Source organism: Zonotrichia albicollis, chromosome 2 (genome assembly GCF_047830755.1).
Source record: "Zonotrichia albicollis isolate bZonAlb1 chromosome 2, bZonAlb1.hap1, whole genome shotgun sequence".
Taxonomy (NCBI): domain Eukaryota; kingdom Metazoa; phylum Chordata; class Aves; order Passeriformes; family Passerellidae; genus Zonotrichia; species Zonotrichia albicollis.
In genome coordinates this window covers 65773531-65801237 of record NC_133820.1, presented here as the reverse complement: position 1 = coordinate 65801237, position 27707 = coordinate 65773531, and the positions used below count along the sequence as shown (strand labels likewise).

General features: G+C 38.7%; 1 protein-coding gene across 1 annotated transcript; it reads right to left on the bottom strand.

The window, feature by feature from the left end:
* Positions 1–296: 296 nt before the first annotated feature.
* Positions 297–26230, bottom strand: NEK5 (NIMA related kinase 5). The gene is given in 23 exon segments (XM_074535393.1): positions 297–1378; positions 1761–1875; positions 2529–2666; positions 4003–4128; positions 4324–4447; positions 5202–5270; positions 6100–6180; positions 7070–7174; positions 7274–7357; positions 7638–7757; positions 8095–8161; positions 9448–9641; positions 12966–13102; positions 14621–14702; positions 14789–14989; positions 16974–17028; positions 18106–18192; positions 19347–19417; positions 19525–19608; positions 21537–21634; positions 23006–23102; positions 24829–24969; positions 26035–26230. Coding segments are annotated over 22 exon segments (2439 nt in total). The 5' UTR covers positions 24946–24969; positions 26035–26230; the 3' UTR covers positions 297–1191.
* Between the last annotated feature and the right edge of the window lie 1477 nt (positions 26231–27707).

The window sequence follows — 27707 nt, the reverse complement described above, 5'->3', positions numbered from 1 at the left end:
TTCCATGACTTTCTACCTTTCTAGCCTTTGTACCCAGAATTTTTTTTCCCCGGAATCTACAGTATGCCTGTATTTGGCATTGGTGAGTCTGCACCACAAATCCAGTGATGAGTTTTGGGCCCCTCAGCTCAGGAAGGGTGTTGAGGTGCTGGATCGTGTCCAGAGAAGGGCAGTGGAGCTAGGAGAGGGTCTGGAGCACAAGTCCTGTGAGGAGCATCTGAGGGAGCTGGGGGTGTTTAGCCTGGAGAAAAGGAGGCTCAGGGGGGGCCTGAGCCTTTCCACCCCCCTTTCAGGCAGGTGTAGAAAGAGGTATTTCTACACCTGCCTGAAAGGGGGGTGGAACCAGGTGGGGTCAGTCTCTTCTCCCAGGTAACAAGTGATAATGGAAAATGGCCTCAAGTTGCACCAGGGGAGGTTTATACTGGATATTAGGAAAAATTTAGATATAGAAAAGGTTGTCAAGCATTGGAACACACTGCCCTGGGAAGGGGTGGACTCACCATCCTTGGAGGTCCGTAAAAGATATGGTACATGGGGACATGGTTTAGTGGTAGACTTGGCAGTGTTAACAGTTGGATTCTAAGATATTTTCCAAAATAAATGATTCTTTGAAAAAATAACTGCTGAAATCAGACTACAGACTAGTTTTCCCTTTATTTAAGATTCACTTGGGTTGTATGAAATTTTTTATGTGGAAAAATACAGTTGGAAGAACCTACCTACCTACGTTTTATTAGGAACTGGGGAATGCACAATTCTCAAGGCACTCATAAACCCTTTTACTGCTACTACATAAAACTCCTGAGCAGCTGCTGTTACTACATAGGGTCAGTACTGTGTAATGAAACTGTAGATTACAAAGCTGTACTGGCAGTACACATTGATTATGAAAAGGTGGAAGAGATTCTTAAGGAGTTGATTTATCTAGGGCAATAAAATACACAAACTAGGAGACTCTCTTACATGATACAAAAGTGGTTCAACAGAGGACACAATCAGAAATTTGCTCAAGCAAGGCTTGTCAGGTATGTCCAGGTTAAGAATAATGTCCAGTTAGGAATAATAGATGAAACAGCATTTCAGTCTGGATGAGGATTTTTCAATGTTCACACATCTGAAAAGTACCCTGCTTTGTTTTTCCTTTAAAGAAAAAGAATGACAGCCTTCTTTTTCATGTGATTCAACACCAAATTACCTATGATTACTTTCTAAATCATCATCAGATTTTCCAAGTTTGTCACGTAAATTCATCTTCTCTTCATCTGTTTCACCTTTATTTATTGAAAAGATGTGAGACTCTTCTGCTGGAGAAGTTGACAATTTTTCCAGAGATTCCTCCAGCTCATGTCTGAGTTCATCTTCAGAATCTTCAAAATTTCTGCACAGTAAAACAAGATAATTATATTAATTAAATAAATATAATTTCATAGCAAACCTTTCTCCATTCAAGGCCTCCTAAGTTTTTTTTTAAACACTTTATAAATAATATACAAGTAACACACCCAATGTGAACTGTCTCTGTCAGATTGTTTACCTATTTTTAAAAGGCAAGAGAAAGGAGCTGCAAGCCCATGTTAATATTTCTGCAGTAATTTTTAATGACAGCATTGGCTGTGACAAATTCTGGAATTAAAAGTTAAATTAGCAGACTCTCTAGGTTTTCTTTATTTATGAATTTTTAAGAACACAGTAAAACTTTAGGCAATGCAGCCTAAAAGACTGTCCAGTTCTGGATTTTTCTCCTGATGTGCTTGACTTACGTGTCTTCACCATCTGATCTTGGCTCAAGTCTACCTTCATCAACATCAACAGCAGAGTATGCTTCTGAAGCATCTTCCTTGTTTTCTTCTGAAGGCAACATAGTTAATCTCCCTTCTGTAAAGAAAGAGAAACTTTCCTTCAGCTGTATAGTAGAAAACTATAAAGGTATGTGTAAAGGAATAGCAAATAAATAAATGCTTGAAGTGTTTTGTTGTTGTTCAAATTACAACAATGTAAATGTCTCACTTCTGTTGATGCAAAGTAAATGTAATTTTTAAAAAGTCTGTTACCTTAGGAAAGTGGGCTGCAGTGTAGGTGAGTTTGAATCAATTGCAGTGTCAGCTGTCTCAGCATGGACCCTGTTGTAAAGTCACCACTGTCATTTAAGTCCCCATGTATGTATTTGAATAAATGCTTTCTACAGGGTTCTTCAACCTCAGCAGTTGCAGGTGCTAGCTCCAGGTTTGTGGTACCTACCAGCCTGCTGGCAGTAGTGGCTTTCCTTTGCCTACCCAAGCAAAGGTAAGAATTATATATGAAGGTAATAGCCAGTGAGTAGGGCTTGCCCCTTTCCCTGCTTTTGAAAAGAGCAATGCTCTGGAAGAGGCCTCTCAGTGCTTCAGGTACAGAGCAGAGGTTCTGTCCCTGCTTTTCTAGGTTGCCAACTGCTTCAAAATGTTGTTTCTCATCACAGACCCTCTGCCAGGGGTAGAAGAAATATTACACTAAAGAAAAACATGCAGAATTTACAGGAAAAAACATCCTACCTTGGTCTTCCTCAAAACAGATAAAAGAATCATCAGATAGCTCTGCTTTTGCTAAGATGCTCAGGAGTGTCTCTGGTGGTGTCTGTTTCCACTGCTTCCTATTTTCTGGGATGTCTTCAGGCAGAATAACATGGTGAGCTGAAGAAGAGCAAGGTTCTCAGGTCACTAAAGCATTAGTGTAGCTCGGGACTGTCTTTTGTCAGATTCAAACTTTCTAGTCTCAACACTGATTTCTTCCTTTTGTGTAATTCTGGAATATCAATGGAATACTCCTGATTTTTTTATAAGTACTTGCTCTGATGGATAGGGGAAAATGGTCTGGACTACTCATCACTAAAAATGTTTAACACAAGTTTTAAAGCATAAGTAACTTCTTATTAAACCTGGAATAGGCAGGTGCAGCTTCCCTAGTCCTAGCTCCGAAACTTGTCTTCTTGGTTTGAAAGAGCTTTAAAAAAGTTCCTGTTTCTTTTGTGCCTGGCGGTCTTTCATCTAAGGCAGCATGAGCAAAAGGTGGTGTATTAATAATATTCTGCTTTGTCTTTACTATCCATGGAAACTCTTCTGGTTATTTTTTATCTCAGTGCGTGGAGTGTGCTGGAATGCTGGAAGAGCTCCTGTTTGCAGAAACCAGTCACTGGAGATACTTGTCTGCCTGGCAATGTACTCAGTGGTACTGTAAGAAGCCCAGGGACTTTTCTCAAGTGGAGCATACCACAGCCAAGGCGGGGTCAGGTGGCACTTGTGACAGTGGTGCCACCACCACCGTATGCAGAGAGAAAACAGAACTCCACTGTCGCCATGGTATTTTCTGAAAAAATCCCTTTGCCAGGATTTTTCTCCTGAGAAGCTGAGAAGCCTCAGAGAGAAAGAAAAACAGTAATTATCTGCCGCTGTGGAATGCAACAGGTGCATCTTTGATTGTCCTCAGGTTGTTTTTAATCATTGGCCAAACACAGTCCAGCTGTCTTGGATTCTGTGGTCAGTCACAAGATTTTATTATTCATTCCTTTCTATTCTTTGCAAGCCTTCTAATGAAATCCTTTCTTTTATTCTTTTAGTAGAGTTTTAGTATGTGGTTTTCTTTTAATATAATATATATCATAAAATAATAAATCAGCCTTCTGAAACATGGAGTCAAGATTCCCATCTCTTCCCTCATCCTGGGACCCCTGCACACACCACCACACTCCACCACGCTCCGGGATGGCACTGGCACTCACTGCCCTGTTCCTGTGTGGCATCAGCTCAAGGCCTGAGAAAGTGCTGATGATTAATGACTAGATTAGCATTTTGAGTCAGGCCACAGAGGGACTGATGAAATGCAGTGCTCTTGATACGTATGAGCAACACAACATGACTGCAGTGTGAGAGGGAAAATGCAATTAAAAGCCTGCTGGATCATGTGAACATTCAGGTATGGATGAATTCAGTCTGAATTTTAGGTGTTCACTGAAAGCCAAAACTTTCTCACCAAGTTCATTTCCAGCCATAGTAGGATATGTAGATGTGACATCAGCACCAGCTAAAAAATTCAGTAGTGTCTGAGGGGCTCCAGCTTGCCAATGTTTTCTGGGTTTTTTCATATCATGTATGGACTCTGAGGGGAAGAAGAAGAAGAGGCAAAGTTCTTTGGATTTTTTTTGTAAAGTAGACATCCATGTGATTATAATATTATGTGATATAAAGAAAGAGCTCATGAGATAAACTTGCTATAGCGTGATTTACTGAATTTACCTAACTCCTATGCAATTTTCAGGATTAATACTCAGCATTGCATTTCCCCAATAAATACCTGTTGGGTAGTCAGACAGTTTTTCCAAAGCTCTGTCTGTATCATTTTTATAAACTTCCACCAATTTCTCCTTAAGATTCTCACCATCCACAAAAGTTAAAGTCTCATTGAGTTTATCTAATACCTGAAAAAACAAGAAGTTACTCTGGAAACAGTAAACAAATACAGTACAATAGCTAATCCCTTCTCATTTTACTGTGTTTGCCAGCCAACCTCAGGTATGCACAGGAAAACTGTGTAACAAAAAGTGAAGCAGCAGGACTCAGAAGCTACATTGAGATTTGTGCTGCATGGGGCTCCACAGAGATGTGAAACAACAGAACGACACAATAGTGCTTTATAAATTAAAAATACATATACTAAAAATAATTCTTTTGTTGCTGTAAGGAACTTTTAAAATAAATGCTAATATACTGCTAAAGATCTTAACAAGTAGCTATTACGTGCTGATAAGCCACAAATATAATTTTACTAAATGAAAACATAATATTGTCTGTAGTAGTTCTTGCTTTGTGATACAATACAATACTGCTTCATTTCTGAAAAGAAACAGAAATGCACTAAAACAATCTACAAATTAAATTTAGCATTTGCAGAATGACTCAGTTTTGAGATATTTCCATTTTAGGAAATTTAAATATCTGCACTCCTTCACATTTTACCACGTGAAAGACTGCCCCAAGTATCACCCAATTTTCTTCCCAGCAAATACCCTTTTGAAGAAGGGTGGACATATGCAACATAACAACAACTCCTCAATAGGAAGCTTCATTACAACAAAGGCAGAGGATGATGGTAATGGAAACAAACCTTAGATTATGGAGCTGTCATGGCTCCAGATTTCTAATGTAAATGCTGTGAATATAACTAAAACATACCTCTGCTTCTTGAATACTGTCTTCCTCAGGAAAACATACATCTAAATTAATTTCAAATTTTACTCCTCCCTAAAGAAAATTCACAAATTAATGTTATGAGTTTGTTCTAATAAATAGAAGCATTTAATTAAAAGTACACAGATGATATGGAACTACAAATTTGAAAATTATTCTTCTATTGAAAATAACTTCTATTTTACCACATTTTTCTTCTGCTTAAGAAGATCAAAGTTGAACACATTGGACAAAAATAGACTTCCTTAAATATAATACTTTTCCTTTAGTGAATTTTAAAATTACTGCATCCACTTTTGATTTTAAGGGCCTTTGATAAATGTTTAATTCAAATTGTTGCAATACATAAAATTTTGGGTTTTTTTAGCTGGTTGTCAACCAGAAGTAAAATTGAATACTGTACTGCTTCCATGCAATATTTCATAAAAGACTTTTAGTCCACTTCACAGTGATCTTATGGTCAGAAACATTCCTGGTATCTTATGTGCATTTCTAATTTAATTCCCATCTCCTTCTATGATTTAAAAAACAGTATAGGGAATCACATTTTATAACAAAATATTTTAAAATTAGCATTTTGACTTGACTTTACTTAGACTTTGAATAAACATGAGTTCCCATGCACTACTAATGCAGTTTGATATAAGATGGAGGAGGTAGAGATTAGTTACTAGGTGGGAATATCTAAGGGGAATATTCCTGAAATGGTCAGAAAAGCTAATTTATTTTCTTCTGATATAAACTTTTAACAAACAGAAAATCAGTACTATTAATTGACTCTCAGATAACTTAATTTCCAGACCTACCACAGTAATACAGTAATTTGAAATGTACAGATATAATAAGAAAATTTAAAAAAAAATACAACAGTAAAGATGGATACTTTTGTGTTATGTCTCTTTTCTAATATTATTTGGTCTTGCCTATCCTGGAGTCTGACTTGTTTAAAGTTTTCCTCCATATCCTGGAAGGAGAGAAAAAATACAGTTTGAATTACACTCTTTGTAACTGAATATATGTATACCACATAATGAAAGAGACCTCCTTAAGTAGCAAATATAATCATGAATTTCCTTTACAAAGATCTTTAAGAATATTCCATCCTTCATTACCAATTCTGGCTTCTCTGGCAAAAAGAAAAACCAAAATTCTTGCATAAATTGCAGGCTTCTGATTTTTCAAAAACCCATGTTAGAAAGATACAGTACTGTGTCAAGATATAAATAATACAGATTTTTCTTTTTTATGATCACATGCCAGATGACTCGACTCATTTCATTCTGGAAAACTTTGGAAGTGATTAAAATCAATATTTCAGTGGAAAACTGTGCCTGTAAAAAGTATAGCCCTGTTTTGCAACATCTTGTTTTCTGGCAACACCTAAAAATATTTAATTACTCCTTTTCATATTATAATGACTCCTATAGGAATGCGTCAGAGAAAAGCAAAGTAGATAATAGTACACAGCTTCCTCTGTGATCTGAAGCAATCAGGGCATGCCTTCAGCCTCAGGAGAAACCACAACAATTTTTAGATTTTACTTTTATTCAGTTTCTCCAAAAGATGGAGAGCCCATGAAGTATAGTGACACTAGGCAGGCCCAAAATCTAATGTTTCTTTATCATTATCATGCATTTCCCATTACATCACTGGGAATCCAAATTCTCTCCTAATTTGGCTGCCTATAACCCACTTAATTTCATCAAGTGGTGTGGATTCATTTCATTAAAACTCAGATCCAGGATCACTGAGGAGGATGCTACTGATATTGGCAGATTTGTCCCGGAGAATGAATCAAAGACAGTGTGGGGCTCACTCAAAAAGATCTATTTAGATGGAGATGGTACTGATACCTGAAGTGACTCTGCTCCTGTTCCAGATATATCTTTGTTTTCAGACTGGTGCTTAGCCTTTCCTTGCCTCACAAGATAGGTTTTATCTTGTATTTTCTGGTTCTCCTAAGGAATGTTTTAAAAAAAACGTTCATTTCAATTCCTAATAAAGTATTCTAGCACAAAAAACTAAATATGAGTACCCACATGTCTGAGTTTTGTTACCTGGAGTACTCCTGCTCTAACTCTGAATTATTTTATATCACTGTGGTATTCTTCCCGAATTTTCTGCAATTGTTTCAAATACTCCTGTTAAGGAACAGTAGGGTAGAATATGTTTTTAATAAACCAAAAATAGAAATATTAAATGTATTTATATATGTTCACATAAGACAGAAGTATCTGCTTTCTCTGTCACCCAAAAGCAAAACTATAGAAGTATATTGTTTCTCCATTAAAAGATGGGGAAAGAATGGAAAAGAATCAATGATTGAAAAGAGAATCTGATGAAAAAGAATTCTTATGCCAGAACACTACTGTCAAGAGTATAGGAAGAGAGTTCTAGGCAATTAAGGAAGAGATTCGTTACCTGTTCTTTCATTTCATTCTTTCTAGACATGTTTTGCTGATGGTTTTTGAGATGATCTTCCTTTGTTTTCTGCTGCTGTACTTGGTCATGATACAGGTCAGCAGAGGATGGTCGCAGTCCCTACGGATGTACAAAGGAATCCCAGAGCAAATGAGTTTTCATTTAGAATCCTCCCCTTCAGTGCTCACTCAATTCACTCTCCCAGTTCCACTGAAGAATGCAGTAAAGGCAAGTGTACGTTTTTGGAGGAAAAAGTCACAGTAGAATTTTACATTATTACAGTTTTGTATGAGGAAATAAAACCTCGGATGAACATTGCAGAGCAGATCAGGGAATTTGCTAGAGCAAAACCTTCCACCTGACAGTGTTACAGTTTACTATTCAAAATACACCAATTCATCTTTGGATTTCCATTCTTCTTTTACAGATTTTTTTCAGTGATTCAGCATTTACCTACCATCTGTTTTTCCACTTTAATCTTGTACTGCTGGGCTTCAAACCGCCTTTGAAGAAATTCTGCCGTCCTGAAAGAAAGTGATGTATATATACTATGTTTTACTTCTCAAACTCTACTATCTTTGCACAAATAATTCTCTATAATTCTACCACACATGACAAACAGAGCTTTCTTTGTACTACATGAATACATAAATATGCATAAAATATGTATAAATATGGCACAACAGTAAAATAAGGAAACATTCTTTCCAGGCATTCCCTTTCCTATTACTTCAGTTACTTAAGCCTTTTGAAGAGTGCAGCAAAGCCCTTCCACCTTTTATTGGATAAATGTTATTGAAAGCATTAATTAAAACAAAATTGATTTGTCTGGTCCTCAAAACAAGTGAAAATTGTCAGAATGGAGGCTGTATATTTAGCAACCCTTTTATTGTTTTTCTCCTCTGTGCCTAATTCTATCAGTCAAACTTTGTGTAGCTTGTAAACTTTTTTTTTGTTTTTTTTGATATAAAATAACCATCAGTCACTTGTAAGCTCCCTGTTTCCCATTTATTTCATTTCCTGCCTTGGGAATCCACTTGTGCCACAGGGAGGCAAAACTGAATTGACTCTGTCCTTAAATAAGGCACCAGAAATTCAGGTCAGGACAGATGTTCTAAATCTGAAGATCCGTAACTCAACATTCTAAACACTGTTGTTGTTGTTGAATGAAAATTAATGATTCTGTCAACTTTAAAGGAAAGATTTGGAAGCATTCAAAATTTCTTTCTTAACATTTTCAATGTTCATCCACACTTAAAATGGCCAGTCACACAATGGACAGGAGATCTCCTAAGGTTGTACCTCTGCTTAGTAACAGAAAAGCTTTGAAGTAAATAAACTGCTAGAGAAAGGGTCTTTATATCTGCAACAGAAATATAAGCACTGCATGGGATAAAAAAACACTTTCATGGCCTGCTCCCACTCAGTTCCCTTCAGTGCAGAACTGCTTCTGATCTTTGTGTTTTTCTCATCCTGGTGTGAAAGACAGGCAGTGTTTATCCTTGGCATAATCAGAGATTCTACAGAAAGCTTATATTTTACTTTTTACCTAGTAAAAGACTGGGCTGAGACTTGGGAGACATTTTGACAATGAAATGTCAAACACTAGGCCAATCCAGATGGAATTTCTAGATGAACAGGAAAAGGAATTCTGTTGTGGTGTAACAAATTTATGCTAAAAAAAAAGAAAAATTATCCAAGATGAAGCAGAAGAGGCATTCCACTAAATCAGCTATGCCAGCATTATTTACTGAGGAAGGCTGATAGCTCAAAATACACAAGACAGACATAAATAGAGTGATGTGTTTACCAGTCAGATGGTGGAGGTGCAACTCGTCCTTTTAGTTCATAGTAATCTTCAACTCTTTGGCTGATATGAGAAAGGTCATAATGTGCATTAGCTCTCCTTTCCAAGCTGTCAAGCTTCTCGTAGTAGTGACCATAATGACCATGTACTCTAATGCTTCCTGGCCTTTCTGCCATATTAAATCTGGAGGACTGTGGCTGAAAATATAGTAAAGGATGTTATTTTACCTGTACTCCTTTGTATCAGCACAAGTTTGAATTAACGTCCTGTACTTCTCCCCAGTCTGAGTTGCATAGTAATATGACTGACTATTAAATAGTTAGTGTAAGTTTTCCAAATCCTTTAAAATACAACCCAGAAACTTCCAAACTTCTCAGGGCTTATGTGATCTCACCACTGCCTTTTCCTTTTCCCCTGTTCCATCAGCTCCTGTCATTAAGCAGCAGCTCACATTGTTGTGAGTGAGTCAGCACAGGGCTTTGTACTCTGTAGTGTCCTGGCCCTAGAGTCACTTCATTGTTCTGGAGCCTAAAGCACTGAATTATTTCCAGGAGAGCCTCATTTTGACATGTGATACCAAGGGGAAGCTGGGATGTAGCTCTGGACAGTACAGGCATTGATGGCTGCTTTCAGGGGAGCACTGTGCTGCTTCATTTCTCATCTCTTTGATTATGTGCATGTGGGAGTTGGGCTTTCACTTCTCAAAGCCCTTCCTGTGATGAAACATCCCTGTACTCTTCCTCTGAAACAAGACTGTCATTTCCACTTCTCATAAGAACAATGGAGACAAGATGATCACCTAGCTGCCACTGTGTGATATAACTGTGGTCAGACATCCACAAACTTTTCCGCTGTGGGAGACTATACAGTGCATCAGAAAAATGCTAAGTTTTGCTTACTTTCTTACATAAATGCAAACGCATCTAAGTATCACTTTCACAGTTAAATACATTCACTATTCCTCCCCATTTTCCTTCACAGATACTCTGAAAATAGACTCATGTACCTGTGGTACAGTCCATATTACAGTTGAATAAAAATTCCTATCTATTTAAGAAGAAAGTTTCTGACTGTCAGCAAAGTTCCCAAGGAAGAAGTAACCCGAAGAAGTGTTTATCTCATTCCTCAGTGAAGTAGGTTTTACAGTATGGTTTCCAGAAGTATGGCAATCCCAAGCAGTAGGGAAAACAAATTAGGCTATCCAAATAAATGCCAGGGCCCTGAGAAGTGTGACTAGTGAAGCAGGCATGCTTGACCAACTCACTAACATTCTACAATTAAATGGCTGGCTTGACAGACAAGGGGAAAGCAAGGGGACATTTCCTATCAGGCAACTGCCTTTGTGCAGGCTTTTGACACTGTCTGCCATAAAATCCTCATAGGGAAGGTGATGAATTGAGGGTGGGATGAGCAGGGAGTGAAATTGCTTGAAAAGTGGCCCAGAGGGTAGTGACCACAGGGTGAAGCACAGGTGAATGCCAGAAACTAGAGTTCAACATCTTCACTGATGATTCAGATCACAGGGGAGAAGGGGGCAGAGTGCACCCTCAGCAGGTTTGCTGATGACCCAAACTGGGAGGAGCGGCTGATACACTACAGGGTTGTGCTGCCAGCCAAAAGGACCACAAAAGGGCTGAAGAAATGGGATGACAGAAACTTCATGGAGTTCAGCAATGGAAGTGCAAAGTCCTACACTCTGCACCAGTATATGCTGGGAGCCATCCAACTGGGAAGCAGCTTGGCAGAGAAGAAGAAGAAGGGGGGGCCTGGTGGACAACAAGTTGACCAGTAGCCAACAATGTGCCCTTGCTGAAAAGGTGAATGACATCCTGGCCTGCAATAGTAAAATTACTCCCAGCAGGTCAAGGGAGGTGATCTTTTTGCACTGCTCAGCACTTGCAAGGTCACACATGAAGTGCTGTGTCTATTTCTGAGCTCTCCAGAACAAAAGAGACAGTTACAATCTTGAAAAAATCCAATGAAAGGCCTGGAGCATTATTCCTATGTGGAAAGGCTAAAATAGCTCAGACTGTTTAGCCTGAAGGTGGGATCTTATCAATGGTTGTAGCTACCTGAGGGGAGTGTGCAAAGAGAATGGAGCCAGACTTCCCACTGGTACCTAGTGACAGAACCAGAGGCAATGGGCACAAATTGAAACACAGAAGGTTCCCTCTGAACATCACAAAACATTTTCACTGTGGGGGAGAGTGACTCGGGGTGAGGTACAGGTTGCCCAAATAGGATCTAAAGTCTCCATCTTTGGAGATGTTCAACAGCCAACTGGACATAGTCCTGGACAACTGGATCTAGACGACCCTGCCTGAGCAGGGGTGTGGGACAGAAGTCCTTTTCAACCTCAACCATTCTGTGATCCTGTGAATCCTGAAGCAACATCTTCAAAGCATGGCACTGTGCAAGTGTCCCTGAAACCCTGCACACTGTTTATTTAGATGTTGAAAGAATGCGGAAACGTTCAGGGAATGTGTTCCCAAGGTAGGTCAAAGCACTGTGGACAAAATTCTGCCTTTGATTATAACAGTGCACAGTGAAAAGAAACCACCTTGCCAACTTAATCCATCTCAGGACTTGCATTGGCACAAATGTAACTGTGAAGAAAACCAAGTCCTATATTCCACATAGGGCCAGTATTAGTCACAGTTAGTGTTAGTGACTGCATGATGGATGCAGTTCTGGGAATTCCATGTTCCTTATCAGCAGTTAAGCTCATGTAACTGCAGTGTGCACATCTGGGGACTCCCAGATCCTAAATGTGCTGTGCTTATGGTCACCAGCATTCAAGGTACTACTGCATGCTCCTAAAGATAAACAAAAATGTGTGCAGTGATGCTAAGAAAGAGGCTGGGCATAGCATGCAGCTGATACCCTGCCTGAGGAAAGGAGGGGCTGGAAAACAAGAAAGAGACAAAGTGATTGTGAAAAACTGGGCTTGCATTTGGTAGAAGGCTGTCAGTAACAAGTATCTGAGGCAATGGCAGTGAGTGCTGGTGATTTTGCCCATGAATGAGCTGTCAGAAGGGCTGAAGTAACAGGATCAGTTTATTTGCTTCTATAGCAAAAAATGCAAACACAGAGCTTATTTGCCTTTGTGCAAACATAATTGCAAAGCATGCCTCAATCCTTTTGTTACAAAGGACCATACCAAAGCAGCCTAGATTCAGTATTTCCCATTTAGGCTTTCAAAACATCTCTTCTGAGGATTCAGACACATTTAACTGTCTCTACTGTCTTAGCATAGGCAATAAGCTAAATACTTATTTTATATATATACTTATATATATATAGCTAAACACATACTATGTCTTAAGCCTTTTAAAGTAACTTTTTCAAGTGCAGGCATTTGCTTTCTGAAGATTGTATGTACATATATATGTGTGTGTGTGTGTAATACTGCATAATTCTGAAGATGATTTTGTGTGTGTCCGTATATATATATATATATATATATATATATATATATATATATATATATATATATATATGAGAAAGTGGATACACAGTACCTGAATAATAGGCTGTTGTACTCTTGAAAGAGGCTTCCATTCATGTCTTTGAAATAACTCTTCTTTCTTGAAAGGCATCACTATTCCAGATTCAAGAGAAACTGGGTCCTGGACTCTTGTTTTCTGAAGTTTATATGCTTTTTAACAATAAGAGATTAAAAAATTGCATTCTGTGCAAACCATAGTAGGATGTCCACATCTAACATTGACAGGTTAGGTTAATAAACATTCTTTATATCCTTTCACCATCATCACCATACCTCACCTCCTAGGCATTCTGCTTTTCATTCTGAGAATGACCTGCTTTGAAAACATGGTTTGTCACATTCATGTAAAGAGGATCTTATTGATTAGTTTCACACAGCACACTCAATAAGAGGGAGACTTTTATAAACTGGAGTGTTGATTTCCTGCTAGTTCCAAGAACACAAAATAGGAGGTCTAATTCACAGGCTCTGAGTGCCTCTGCCTAGGCATTCCCTTTCTAAACCCAGCCCTCCATACTCTACAAACCACTAGGCAATGTTGTAGATCCTGTGAAATTTGAAAAGAAAGGCTGAAAAGTGAAAAATCTACCTTATTACTTTCCCATGCAGGAGAATACAAGTACAGACCATTCCAATTTGGTCAGTCCGTATTTTGCAAATATCTTAGATACAGTAATGAAAAGCAGTGTCCTTTCTTGGGTTAAGTAGTTTCTAAGTGAGTTTTAAATCTTTCATGAGTATTGACTGTTAAGAGTATCGTGTTTGGGAGATAAAATGTATTAAAACTATGATTAAATGATCAGAGATTTTTTTGTAAGTGCCTAAGTTATTTAGTTGTTCAGGCTTCTGTCCAAATTGCATTGGTTGTGCGGGCAGATAAAACCATTGAAAGTCATTTTCAAAACAACATGGGTTCCTACACTACTGATGAATATTTTTGGGGGGGAGGAGGGGAGTCCAAAGTGTTGTTCAGCAATTATATAGGTTAATTTCACTGAGCTATTTTAACTGTTTTGATATTTCAAAGATAAATTTGCGGACTCATTGTGATATAATGAAGAATATAGAATTAGAAAAAAGTTACATTGCCAGAAGAACGCCAGATATTCAACAGTTCATAGGCATATATTTAGTCTCATTGATGTTTCCTTAGAAACTGCATACATAATCTGGCCTATCAATGGGCACTAAATCAAAATAGAGTTCACTGTCTCACAATTTAATAAAATTTGTAAGACTTTGTAAAATACTTTCTTATTATTTCATAAAATACTATGGATCACGTTTTGCAAGATTTATGCTTTTTTCACACAGTAAGGACGTTTTTCATGTGAGGGACATAAACTAGACCAAAGCCTCTCACTTTTGGAAATTCCATTTTTTAAAGAACTAAGATTAATGTTTCAGCACTTTCCTATGGCAGCTCTCCTAGATGACCATAGCTGATGAGCTGGTGTTAAACCTCTTTCTCTGAACAGGACAGCAGTGCTTTTTGCCTGGATGAACGGTTCTGCTGCTGCAGTTCTTTCCTCTATTTACTTTTAGGTTTGGGTGAAACCCTTCATCCAAATGTGCAGTAAAGACTGCTGGATCTCTCCAGCCAACAGCTGTATCACAACTAACAAATGTTACTGTAGAACTAATAATACATAATATTATTATCATTACCTTGTATCTGCTTGGCTCTAGAGTGAGATGCTGAAGGCCTTTTTCTATGTACCACAGTGTGACTGAGCTCTTCCCATGCTACCTATCAGAAAAAACAATATCTGATAGAACTGTTTATGTTACTTCCATACTTATTTTCGCTCAGCAGGCAGCAGCTCAGTCACTCACCTCAGGAGGCAGGTGCCTGAGAACAAGTTTCTGCAAGAAGGGCTTCCTTAGAATAGAATTGATGGATGGTCGATCTCTGGGAGATATTTTAAACAACTGGGAAATCAATATCCTCAGGTCGTAGGAATAGTTGGGAGACACTGGTTGAAAACGTCCTCTGCAAATCTTCAGCACCAGCTCATGCAAACTATTGCCTTGAAACTCAATTAGGGAAAACAGTGAAAAGAGAACAGTAAATATTGCTGGTTCAGAATGATGGACTAGACACTCCAACCTGTAAACAGGTACTTGTTGACACAGTTGTAGAGTGGTTTGGGTTGGAAGGGACCCCAAAGATCATCTCATTCCAACCTGGGAGGGACACCTTCTACTAGACTGGGTTGTTCAGAGCCCCATCCAGCCTGGCCTTGGCTCAGGGATGGGGCATCCACAGCTTCTCTGGGCAGCCTGTGCCAGTGCCTCACCACCCTTACAGCAAAGAATTTCTTCCTAATATCTATGTTTACCTTATTTCAGTTTAAAGTCATTCTCTCTAATCCCATCATTACATACCCTCGTCAAAAGTCCTTCTTCATCTCTTTCAGGCCCCATTTAGGCACAGGAAAACTCCCTGGAGTCTTGTCTCCTCCAGGCTGAACAACCCTAGCTCTCTCAGCCTGTCTTTGTAGGAGAGATGCTTCAGCCCTCTGATCATTTTTGTGGCCCTTCTCTGGGCTCATTCCAATAATCCCATGGCCTTCCTTTGCTGGGGGCTGCAGAGCTGAATGCAGCACTCCAGGTGGGGTCTCACAGAGCAAATTAGTGGGGAGAAACCCTGTGCTGTGGAATCCCTCCACAAATCCTTCCTTGCTAACCACGGTTTGCTGTAGAAAATTAATATAAACACTTTCTGATTGTGTTATGTTCTAGTTATGTTCTCCTGGTTTCAGGTGCCCAAGTAAAAGGCCTAATGACTTCTGTACCTGGAAGAGTTTTATTCACCCTCTGCTGTCAGACAGCAACACAGAAGCCCATCTTTCCAGAATGAAACAGGATGTGTTTTGCCAAAAGCTGTTCAACAGAGATCTACATATATATTGTCTTCACAGGGTTCACCTTCAAAACCTCACTTCACCCAAGAGCCTCTGCATTGTGTGCTCCACCCAGAATGAAGATACAATCCTGATCTTTTAACAAGTGATGCCAGTCAGATAATTCAGTCCTCTCAGTTCACTAGGTCTCTTAAGAGACCAGCATCAATACAGTTTTTCAGTACTTAGGCAAAAAAACCCCCAAGTTCTTTCTAAAATCACCCTTTTATTTATGTGGCTGTTTTGAAGGTGGTAGAATTGAATTTACCTTAGCTTCACTTGCATTTCCTGTCTACATGTGCATTGAGTCATTGCCCTCACACTGAAACAGTGGGCAGCAATATAGAATAAAACACCTAATATTCATACAAAGTAATATTTCATGTTTTGCCACTTTGTGAAATCAGCAGTTTTCCTCAGCAGTATTCCCCTTGCTCCTAGCTCAGCACAATTGCTCTGTTAGTGCTGCTCTACCTTCTCCCACATCTGAGCTCAGCAAAAAGTCAACATCTGCTGGTCTCAGGAATCTGATCCTTTTCCTTTTGTCAAGATTAGTTTCTGCTGTGCTCCCTTCTCCATGTAATAGTCACAGGCTGAGGCTCAGACCAGGCTGAGGACAACACAACTTCCTGAAGATGCTAATGTGCTGTCAAACAAAATATATTTCCTCTAGGAAAATTCTTCCTGGGACTCAAACCACTTTCTGGGGAAATGTGGGGTTTAGGTTCTTTAGTAAGTGTAGGCTGGTATTTGCAAACAGAAATGAGTAAAATTATATACCTAAGCCTAACCTTGAAGCCTGTCTTTAATTCTTTCCATTGTTCATCTGTCTTGAAAAAGTTTAGTAATTTTTAAAGAACAAATATATGTTCAAAGTATGTACACAAATGCATATATGTAACTTATAGGACTACAACATAATACTTTTTATGTTATTACACACAAACCAGATACAATATGAAAAGTTAAATACTAGCAGTGATTCTTTAATATCAATAAATAAGATGAAAATAACTCTTGTAGCTGACTGTGAATACTATTACTACTACAGGTTTTGCAAGGTGACCACTATATTTTCTAAAAATATGATAATGAGCTGATTGTACAGTACTTACAGGATGCTTTAGTGCACACAGCTCATAAAGCACACAGCCAAGAGACCAAATATCTCTGTGAATAAGAAGTAATTAAAGTTTCAATGAAAAGTCTACAATATTTCCATCCATGTAATCAGTACCTCTTCTAAGCTCCCAAATTTATTACCATTATTCTGTCACAGACTGGTGCAAATTTTATTTTTTCTTAAGATGCACTAAAAAGAACAACTAGAAATTTATTTTTAGTTGTGGCACCAATGTTTCTATGGTATCTAATTAGGTTTTTTTAATAATAATTGGAAAAAGCACATGATACAGGAATTCTGCTTAATATTTCCAGCAGGATGAAGGACAAAGCTGATTTGATAGCTGGGGAGACAGTACAGGAGTAGACTTGTCTGAATAGCATCTGAGAACTGAGATGCTACTGTGAGCTCCAGAACATTTGGTGTTGATCATATTTCCCATAGGGAGAAGGATCTAGGCCCACTCACCTCCTGACTTTGCAGTGCTTCTCATCTGGTATTTCAGGGTAAGCCTCAGACCTATTTGTCTTTCCTGCAGCTGGCTACTGCAAATTTCCAAAGCAGCCAAACTAGCAGCTTTCATTTTAGTGTGTTTTTATAAATAATAAATGAATGTATTAAAAAATTCATGAACTTGGAACTGTAAAGATGCATTGGTTATTACATCTTGGAAATGAGATAAATTTGGTATTTGATGAAGAAGCAGATTAAGCAAAGGGAAAATACTCATACTTGCATTTCCTACCACTACTAACAAAAAGTATTAAAAGAGAGTTTAAAGTATAAGTAATTTTATAAAGCCAAAACATATATTAAGCCTGTACATTAATCACATCAAAGTCATAATTGCTATATTTGGGATATTGTAATCAAAATACTACTGACACTGTTGTATAGTATAAGGTAGTTGTTGAGTACAATGATGCACCTAATAATTGAACATAGTAATACAGAACTTCACAAAGGGTCACCAAGAGAAATTCCCAGGCTCTGCACAAATACTGATTTAAACCATATTACTAAAATAGTCTTTAAAATATTTATATTATTCTTTAAAATATTCTAAAAAGTTCTTTCATGCCTGCACCTCCTCACACACATAGGAAGGAAAGACAGAGACTTACGTTTTGTTGTTGTATGGTCGATTTTCACATATCTCAGGTGAAAGGTAATATGGGGTCCCTACACAGGTATGGGCAAACTCTGTAGTACTAATGAAACACAATTAACAGAAAGGCTTGCACACTGAAAAAGTTGACAAACAACTGAACTAGAGACTTCTCTGCCACAGGTTAAAATGGGGGACATTACTTCTGCTCGCCAAAAAGCTGAATAATGGAACACCCCATGAAAAACTACAGCATTTCCCAGTTTTGTGTAAAATGAGCCACTATTTTAATAGTGAAGAGTTCAACGGAAAGCACAGCAATTCCCTGTCCTTATTTTGGCCCACGAGCCTTTCACTGTATTTTCTCTCTTCTGTATAGCTGAGGAGGGGAGTGACAGAGCTTTTGTGGACACCTGCAATCCAGACCGTGTCAACTCACCACAGAAACTGAATTCACTGGTTACAGGAGGAAAACTACTGTCAAGCTCCAATTATATTGCTGTATAAGCCTATTACATATTTTTTAAAATGTATATCTTGGACACTCAAATTCTGAGGTTTACTTTCTATCTGCTGGGTACTGTTCTGCTGTGTAGAAGCAATCCTTATAGCAGCTATGGCCAGAACACTTTCAAAGGAAGGCACTTTGGGCAACAATAGTTTACATGCTGAGAGCTCAGTTCTGTCAAAAATAACCAAAAAGCACAAAAAGAGATCAAATCTAAGCATTTTCCTGTTGTTATTATGCCCCCTGGCATGTTTTGGCCACACCTGGTCACTCTCCAGGATAGATCAACCTTGTCCCCAAAGTCACTAAAGATAAGGCCTCCCTTTTTGGGAGAACAATACAGATGAAAAGCCAGTCATGGTATGTTCTCAGACCCAGGTGGTCATTCTGGGCATTTTTAAAAAATTAACACAGGCTCTGTCTTGGAGGACACACAACATATGTCCAAACTCTCTTCCTTTAATATCTCTTTAGTTTTAAATGCTCTTCACTTTTGTTTTAGGAGGTAACAAAAGCTATTGCCAGCAGCTGCATGAGCAGGAACTGTGTCTCCAGAAACAGATCTGTGGTTGCATGCAGGATGGCATGTTTTAGGATAACAGGAGAAAATGCAGTGTCAGACCCTTTGTAACCCAGACCCCTTCAGCAAGTACAATCCACAAACAATTTGCATGTTCAGGCTGCATTCTGGACATTCACAAACACTCCTGTGTGGTGCAGGGCACAGACTGATTAAAAGCCACGCTTACCTGTTCAACTGTCTCGCTATGCCAAAGTCCCCAAGCTTTGCTACCCTTCCATTATTGCTAAGAAAAACGTTCTGCAAATAAACCCAAAAACAGTATGTGATAATGAAAGATGGCAGGCCTTCTCAAGCATATGTTTCACAGGACAAAATAAGCCCCTCCCTAGTACCAGTTTTACTACCTGTGCTTTTACATCTCTGTGCAAAATCTTCTTGTCATGAATATGCTTCAAGCCCAAGGAGATCTGCACAAACCAACTGAGAATCTGCAAGGAAAGTAACAGACATAGATAGCTATGAATTTGTGTGACTCTAGTGGGACATCTTACTGAAATATATAAAATGAAGACAACAAAATCTAAAATGTATAGAACATACACAATATGGAACAGTAAAAAGGTATTTTTAAAGTTAATGCCATAGATTTTTCCTTTCCATTTAGTGCTGTCACTAAACTAAATGGAAATAGATACCTACCCTACTTCCCTTATCATCATCAAGTTTTCCCTGACATGCACTTGAATAAGGACTGAAGGATCATGCCAAAGGAGAGTAAGAATAATAAACCTTTTTTAAGAAGTGAGGGAGTGCAAATAACTAAGACAGAATTGGGAAATGGCTTCTTAATCCTCAGTGATGGAAGTCACACCACGCAGCTGTAGAGTACTTGTAGTCCTACTGAATGTGATCCAGGAACCAAAAAAGAAAAGGAAAAAAAAAAGAAAAAATATGAAGGATTGAAAAGTGGTGAAAGAAGTGAGCTATGAAGAAACTTGTATAATAAGTAAGCACATGTGTTTATCCTTTATCCTTGGCCAAGTACAGGTTTTAAACACATAATCATTTCCAATATTCACATATCTTCTTAAATAAGGGCCTTTGGACTAAATTCAGAAACAAAACTACAGCCTGCTGATACACTTCTCTATTTAGGAAAACTCATGCACATGGAAGACTTTTATTTAAGTAATAACCTCCTATTTAGCAATGCTTGACATGAAATAGATAATTTCCTGATTAGGGCTGATGCCACAAATGAGGCTTCGCAGAAGTACATTTGAAAATATAAAGGTATTTTAACACTATTATGTTAAATTGGGAAAATCTGCTTTCATTTCTTTGATCAGCAGATGTATCTTTAGTTTCTATAACTCATTCTTCTGTCTGTATTTCTTTTGCCTTACTTTGGATATGTATTATTCTGTGACACTGTCAAGGGATTTGTGTGCTGGTTCTCTCCTTTGTGCTTTCATGATCTGTGAGTCCGTCCTCTCTTTATTTTTTTCATGCTCTCTCTGTCTCTAGTATGACTCCCAATAGGATCTTAAAATTCATTATTACTGAACCAGTAATTCACTTTCAACTGACTTCTCCATAAAGGAGTTCCTCTTTTACTACTAAAGCAAAAAGAAAAGTCACAATACATTTTTTTTCCTCAATTTTATGCCTTAGAGTATATTTCCACCAGCAGGTTGACTACTATCTACTTGATTTCTAAGCAAAATTTTATTGTTCCTGAAAAAGTAGATTTTATTTATGACTAAATGACCCTAGAGTTCAGTCCACTAATTGCTACATAAAGAAAATTTCCTTCAGAAAGCTAAGAGTTAGTAAAAAAATAAAGGAATAAGTAAGGAATAGTGGGAAATTCTACTTCTGTGAATTGCAATACTTGTCATACTCACCTATTTACAAAATAAAATATACATGAACATGGCCCAAAAGCAGTCAGATATCTGGGCTTGTTTCTCTGTGCTGGTTCAACAATTTAAATGGCATCAGAGAAGTTTTGACCAAAATGAAATGAATGAGAGATTTACCACAGAATTCAGTACAAAGGAGGATATGCTGAGATGCAAATAGCACCAACAAATTAAGTATTTGTATATAATACATCCTCCCCATAACTGGAAAGCACTATTTCAAAGAAGGGCTTCATGGTTTAATGGGTATATTACTAATGTAAAGAAAAAGTACATCTACAACGCAAGGAGCAATAGGAGGAAGGGGGCATTTAAAAAGTCATCCTCATACTGCTAATGAATTCATTTCAGAGCTTAAAGAGTGCTAAAAAACCTGCCTATAGTCCAACTAAAATTACCAAAGTTTTCTTTAAAAGATCAGTTATTACTGAGTTATTCAAACCATGTGTTTCACAGAATATGTTCTTCCCTCTAAAGAAAATGTCTTTCACCTGGTCCTCATCAAACAGCACTCCATGCTGCATATTTATCCTCTTCATTAAATCTCCACCATCACAGTATTCCATCACAATATATAGCTTGTTCTCTTCTGAAAGGAAAAGCATAATTTTGCCTTTATTCCTGTATTGTTCATTAACACAGCAACAACTTATTTTGATTTTTACGATCCTTCTTTCAAAAGGTAGCAGTTAACCTCTACCTATTCCTCCATTTCAAAGACTGAGAAAAAATGGATACTTCCAGTGAAACCTGACACAAAAATAAAATGTGAAAATATATTTAAATGGAGACTCAGCAAACTATTAAATACATGAGGAAATCCACAAGAGACCCCACTGACAGATGTTCTTACAGGGAATGTAGCAGAATTCTTCAAAGTTCAGGGTTTTTGCTCAGTAACTAAGTACGCAGTAAGGCTTAGGGGAAAAGTTAAAAGTAGACAATATTCCAAAAAGCAAAAAATAAAGAGCAGGGCCTGCTTAATAGAAAAATTCAGCCTTCTTGCCTCTCTGGAGTTAGAAGACTATCTGATTTACATGTCCCCTAAAACATTCACAGTCCTGGTCACAGAGAACAATTTGAACAGAAGCTGCAACTATAGCTTTTATGACAAAAGGCACTGCTTATGGCAGATGTCAGAGGAAAAATAAATACAGGGAATTAGCTTTCATGGTGAATAGAATTCCTTCCATCTCTTTTAGTTCTGAAGAATTCTTTATCCTTGAGTGATAATTCAAAATACATCAGAAGAAAGAAGGCTATGAGACAGCATTATGAGATTGATATTGCATGACTGGAAAGACAGTGCTGTATCGAGGTATGAAATGCCAATACTGTTTTTTACATTCCAGATGCTGAAAGACAATTTCAGAGGTACTAACAGATTGCATTTCTATTTAATGGCCTCTTTCTGTGCTTGCCTGTTTTGTCTGTGTGTATGTATATGCATATATGAGTATGTGGATATGTGTGCATGCATATATGATGCATGTAACATAATCATATAATGTCATATGTATGTGATGTGGATAAACAAAATAGGAACCCGAGGTTAGACCAGATGAAATTAACATTCTATTTCTTGCCTGTTTGATCAGCCTTTTGTCCTATTTGATCACGCTATTCCTTGCTATACTCAAAAGTTCTCTTCTGTTGAAACTCCTAGTAAATTCCCATTAAACTCTGGACTTCCATAAAAAACCAAGACTAAAGTTCAACTTGTACAGTACAGACAGCTCAGGATCTAGGATTCATGCCAAGTACCCACTCACACAGGTGAAAAAAAACACAAGTAATGCCTGAGTTTGATGCCTCGTGTCCATTTCTAGGAGTTGGGAACCTTTTCCCACGTTTAAGTAAGGCATCAGGGACAAGGGTAAGGGTGATCAACACTAACAAGGTAGGTTTTCTGCCTTCCACTCCTTCCACCACAATGAAAACAGAAATGTTAACAGTAAACCTTGCAAAGAAGCATAGAAAGTTACAATATTTGCATGCTTCATCTTGGCCAGCAGAATGACTTCTTTCTCAGAGGCTTCTTTTTCTTTCACAGGCATCTAAAAGAATTAAGAAACTAAATGCTAGCAGTTATATATTTAACCCCTTTCAAAAATAGTTACATCATTACCACACTATTCCCACTAATACAAAAATACAGTGTACCAAGGCAATGTGGAAATATTATAAAATATGATGTATATAGAACACAAAAAAACCAATTTGCAGTGTATGTTTGAAAGTGTATTGGAACATTACCAAAGTCAAATGCAATTTTGACATTTTACAAACAGGCAAATGTCAACCTTTAAGTTAAAGAATTTAAACTCCAAAGCTAAAGAATTCCCATAAGAATTTGAAGAGTTTGGATGTAGATGACTCTGTAATGCTAACAGGGGTGATGTCAAAAGATCAAAGTAAAAAGAAAAAAAATCCTTCATTTTACTAGAGTTACTTGTTTTTGTAACATTTCAGGCAAACTCTTTGCCCTATTACATTAATGGAAAACTTCTATTTAGTTTAATAGGATGACACTTCCATCAATACTACTTAAAATTTCATTTCTCTGAGTATCTATCCTTCAAAATGTCCTCTTCTACTGCATAGTAAAGTTTCCAACCCTCATTCTTGAGAAATATTTTTGAAATATAATCCTTAAAGATTCAAAATTCAGCAACTGAATAAAACACACTCTACCATAATAAAAAAAAATCTTTTGACTTCAAAGTAGCAATTTTCTGTCTCCAGCTTCTGATTTTTGAACAAGTGGGATTCGCAGTAATATTGCATTAGCAACCATTCTTCTAGTTGTACATCAAAAATCCAAGATTAGAAATGCAGGGGGTTTATTGGTCACGAGCACAGAGAGAAACTATTCATCTTTTCATTTAGCTGTCATTACTCATGTATCAGCTTTTCCGGGTTTGAATCTGGAAGACATACAGCTCTTTGTAGAACTCATTCTTCTACTGTAATTCTCTAATATATTAGAAATTCTCTGGGGTGGCTCAGAATAGCAACAGACCTGTCAAAAGCATGTAGGCACTCATTGAAACTGACTGTTAAAACCCCTGCATTGAAGTCACAGAGATTTTAAGTGCCTTTCTGGAAGCAGATCCAGGCGTGGTATTCCCCCAGCACCCGAGCAAGTGGCCCTAAGCTGCCTCTGCACTCGGTGGAAAGGAAGGCAGAAGCCTCAAGGCCCAAGCGAGCTCGTTCTAAATCACAAATCTAAAACACATGTGACCAGCAGCTTCCTAAAAACACTTAATTCTCTCGTTCTCCTTCAAAGGCCAAGCATCCCAACTGTTGACAGCAACAGAATGAAAACTTAAAATCAGACAAGATTAATCGAACTGCCATAAATATAAATGGGAATTGGAAAGACCCCATTGTGAATTACTCCTGTCTGAAAATATGGATGTGGGAAACAAGGAAATGAAAAAGCATACAGAAATTTACCACAGAATTGTGATTTGTTACTTTAGTGGCAATATTTTCATTGTAGTTGAATCAACTATTACAGAATTTGAATTAGGCAGTGCCACACATTGCAGGCAGAAAGAAGCTTTAAAAGGAACAAAAACGCAGTAAAAAGCAAAGTATTTCATAGTATTACATCTATGCTTTTAAAATAATAAATTAGAAAGAATACAGTCTTTGGAAAGCTTAGCTCTATATAATTGAGATGGAACTACAAAGGACATAAAAAATAACTTATGTTCGTACCCAGCTAAATGCAAGTAGCACAATTTGGTAAATACAATTCAGGTTTTGTTGTTTTACCTTAGTTAAATTGATCTCTTTGATAACACATGGCTCATCATCCATTTTTCCTTTTGCCAAGAATATTTTGCCAAAAGATCCTTCTCCAATTTGTTTAATGAGTTCATATTTATCCATGATGTATTTTTCTTAGAGCAGTGGCTAAAATAAAAATTCCCCAAATTAGTACTGCACATAGTGCTTTAACACGTGAGATGGTACTACTGAAATAGGCACTACCTTTCAAAACTGTACTTTTTATTACTTTTTATAACATTACTGTTGATTCTTCCTAAAAATATCATGTCCCGGATATCATATCATGTATGCAAATTATTGCAGATCTTAGCTTTTAATAAGCAGCAAGTTTATGAGTGTCTTAGAAAGAAACGCATAGTGCACCCTAAAGTTAATGCACAGGAAGGAGGTACAGAGTACTGTGTGCGATTATGATATGATTTTGTAAAATGTGGCATTATTTCATGAATGGAACAATACTGTAGAATTGATCTTTTCATGGGAAAAAAATCTATTCCATATTGATGTCGTTTATACGATGTGATCTAAAGCTGTCCATTAGATCACACTAGTACAGTGTGATCACACTATTATAGTTAGATCTCTCAAGATGAGAAGCTGCAGGAGACCACGGCCAAGTGAAGCTGGGGATCAGCGGTAATGCAGAAACCTCTGCGAGGTACACTGAAGTCACTGGGTGCTTTCAGTGGTTCCACAGGCAAAGCTGCACACCTAAATATGAGCAAACACTACAAAACCGTTCTTATTAGTTGTCTTGAGCTTTAGCAAGGGAGATTTGCTCCGATACCAGACGTTCCCTGCCAGGCAAGCTCTGCACCAGGCTCCATCGCTGGCGGGACACAGGGGCGCGCTCCGCCCGGGCTCAGCCCCGCACTCACAGGCGACAGCCCGGCCTCCCGCGGCCCCGGAGGGCGGCGCCCGGGCACGGGGGCTCCGGGGAGGGCAGCAGTCCTTGCCCCGAGTGCCGCGGCGCCGGAGCGCTGCTCGGGCCGGGCCGCACTCTGCGGCGGCACAGAAGGGCCGCCCGCGTCCCCATGGCGACGGGACGCGCCGGCGGGCGGCCCTCGCCGGGGCTGCCTGCCCTGCGGACCGGCCCGGCCCGGCCCAGCTCGGTCCGGCCCGGCTCGGTTCGGCCGGCCCCAGCCCCGGCCCCGGCAGCGACCCGGGGGCGGCGGGGGAACGCGGTACCTGCGAGCGCTGAGCCGCCTCCGGAGCCCGTCCGGCCGCGGGGAGGAGCCGGCCCCGCTCCGCGCCCCGCCGGAGGAGTGGCGCCTGCAGAGCCGGCGGGAGCGAGAGGGAGCTTTATCTCCCTGGCACAAACCGCCCCTCCCTCCCACGGACACGGACTTGGGAATTGCATGGTCAGTGGTGGGAGTGGGGTGGCCCGAAAGGAAATCTCGACTGCCTCAAGGTCTTGAATCATTGGTGGAAAGTCACCAGGTACTAGCCTATGTGCAATAGGGGAGGTGAGGTATGAACCGGCTCTACACAAGAACTACAGATTTCCTAAAGCTTTCCTTAGGTATTATTCCTAATATTATTTACTGCAGGGACGTAATCCGGGACCGCTTTCCCAGGAGAACTCTGCCAAGAGCATTTGTGCTCTCCTGTGTAGAACGCAAATCACTGGTTTTTAAAATTTTAGAAGTTTAATAGTAATAAAATGGCTATAAAAATAGGAATATAATTAGAGTAATAATAATTTGGACAATTTGGATTAGGACAATACGAGACAACAGAAACAAAGAGTTACGGACGTCCGGGTACCTTTGACCCGGACAAAGCCCGAAAAAGGACACCCGATAACAAAGGATTAACCCTTAAAAGCAATAGCCTGTTGCATGTTCATAAATCTCATACATGATGCAGAAATTCCATTCAAACACAGAATTCTGTCTGGTCAGTGTCAACTTCTTCCTCTTAATCCTGAGGCGTCCTCAGGGATAAGCGAGGTGGGATGAAGTTCGTTTCTTCTGATAAGGGAGCAGTAAATTATTTCTCTGAAATATTTAGGTGTCCTGTGGCTGCTATCTCGGGGCAAGTCCTTTCTTTAAAAAAAGTATCTTGCATAGTTTCTATTTTAACATTTTGTTATAACCTAAAACTATATTTAACACACCACTAAAAAAATTAATACAGCATTACTTTCTAACATAATACATATAATATTCATTTTAATATTTGCAAAAAGCTAATCATAAAATACATATTTTTCACATCTCCCTTGCCACATTTTTCTTGTAAAGTGTCTATTTATTACCCAGTAACCACAACAGAGCCCAAACCTGACATTGCCCATAGCACTCTCTGCAGCAAGAGCATGTCTCCTATAAAAGTCAGAAAATTTGTCCTCATTCATGAATATATTTGCTTCCTTCCACAAAGCAGTGGCATATAAAAAACTTTCATTGAGTCAAGGCAAAAGTTCAGTCTCAAAGAATTTTCAGGGGATTAATAATGGCACAAACTAAGGCCTCAACTATTGATCACAGCTAAATGTTTCCCATTATATACCCTTCACAGATGATTTATATATACGCATGTATTGGGTTTGTGCGGCAGGGTTTTGGTAGCAGAGAGGAGCTACAGGTGTGGCACCTGCCAGAAGCTTCCCGTGTTGGACAGAGCCAATGCCAGCCAGCTCCAAGACAGACCCACCCAACTGTGTCCTCATCCATGCCCACCCTCTCCACTTCTCTGATCTGTTATCCCAGAGACCACCATTGCTGATGGGATCAGCCTTGACCAGTGAAGTGAAATTGAGTCCAGGAAGAAGGGACAGTAGGAGAAAAGTGTTCTAAGGTTTGGGCTTATGTTTCATTACTCTGCTCTGATTTGGTTGGTAATAATCCATTTCCTCA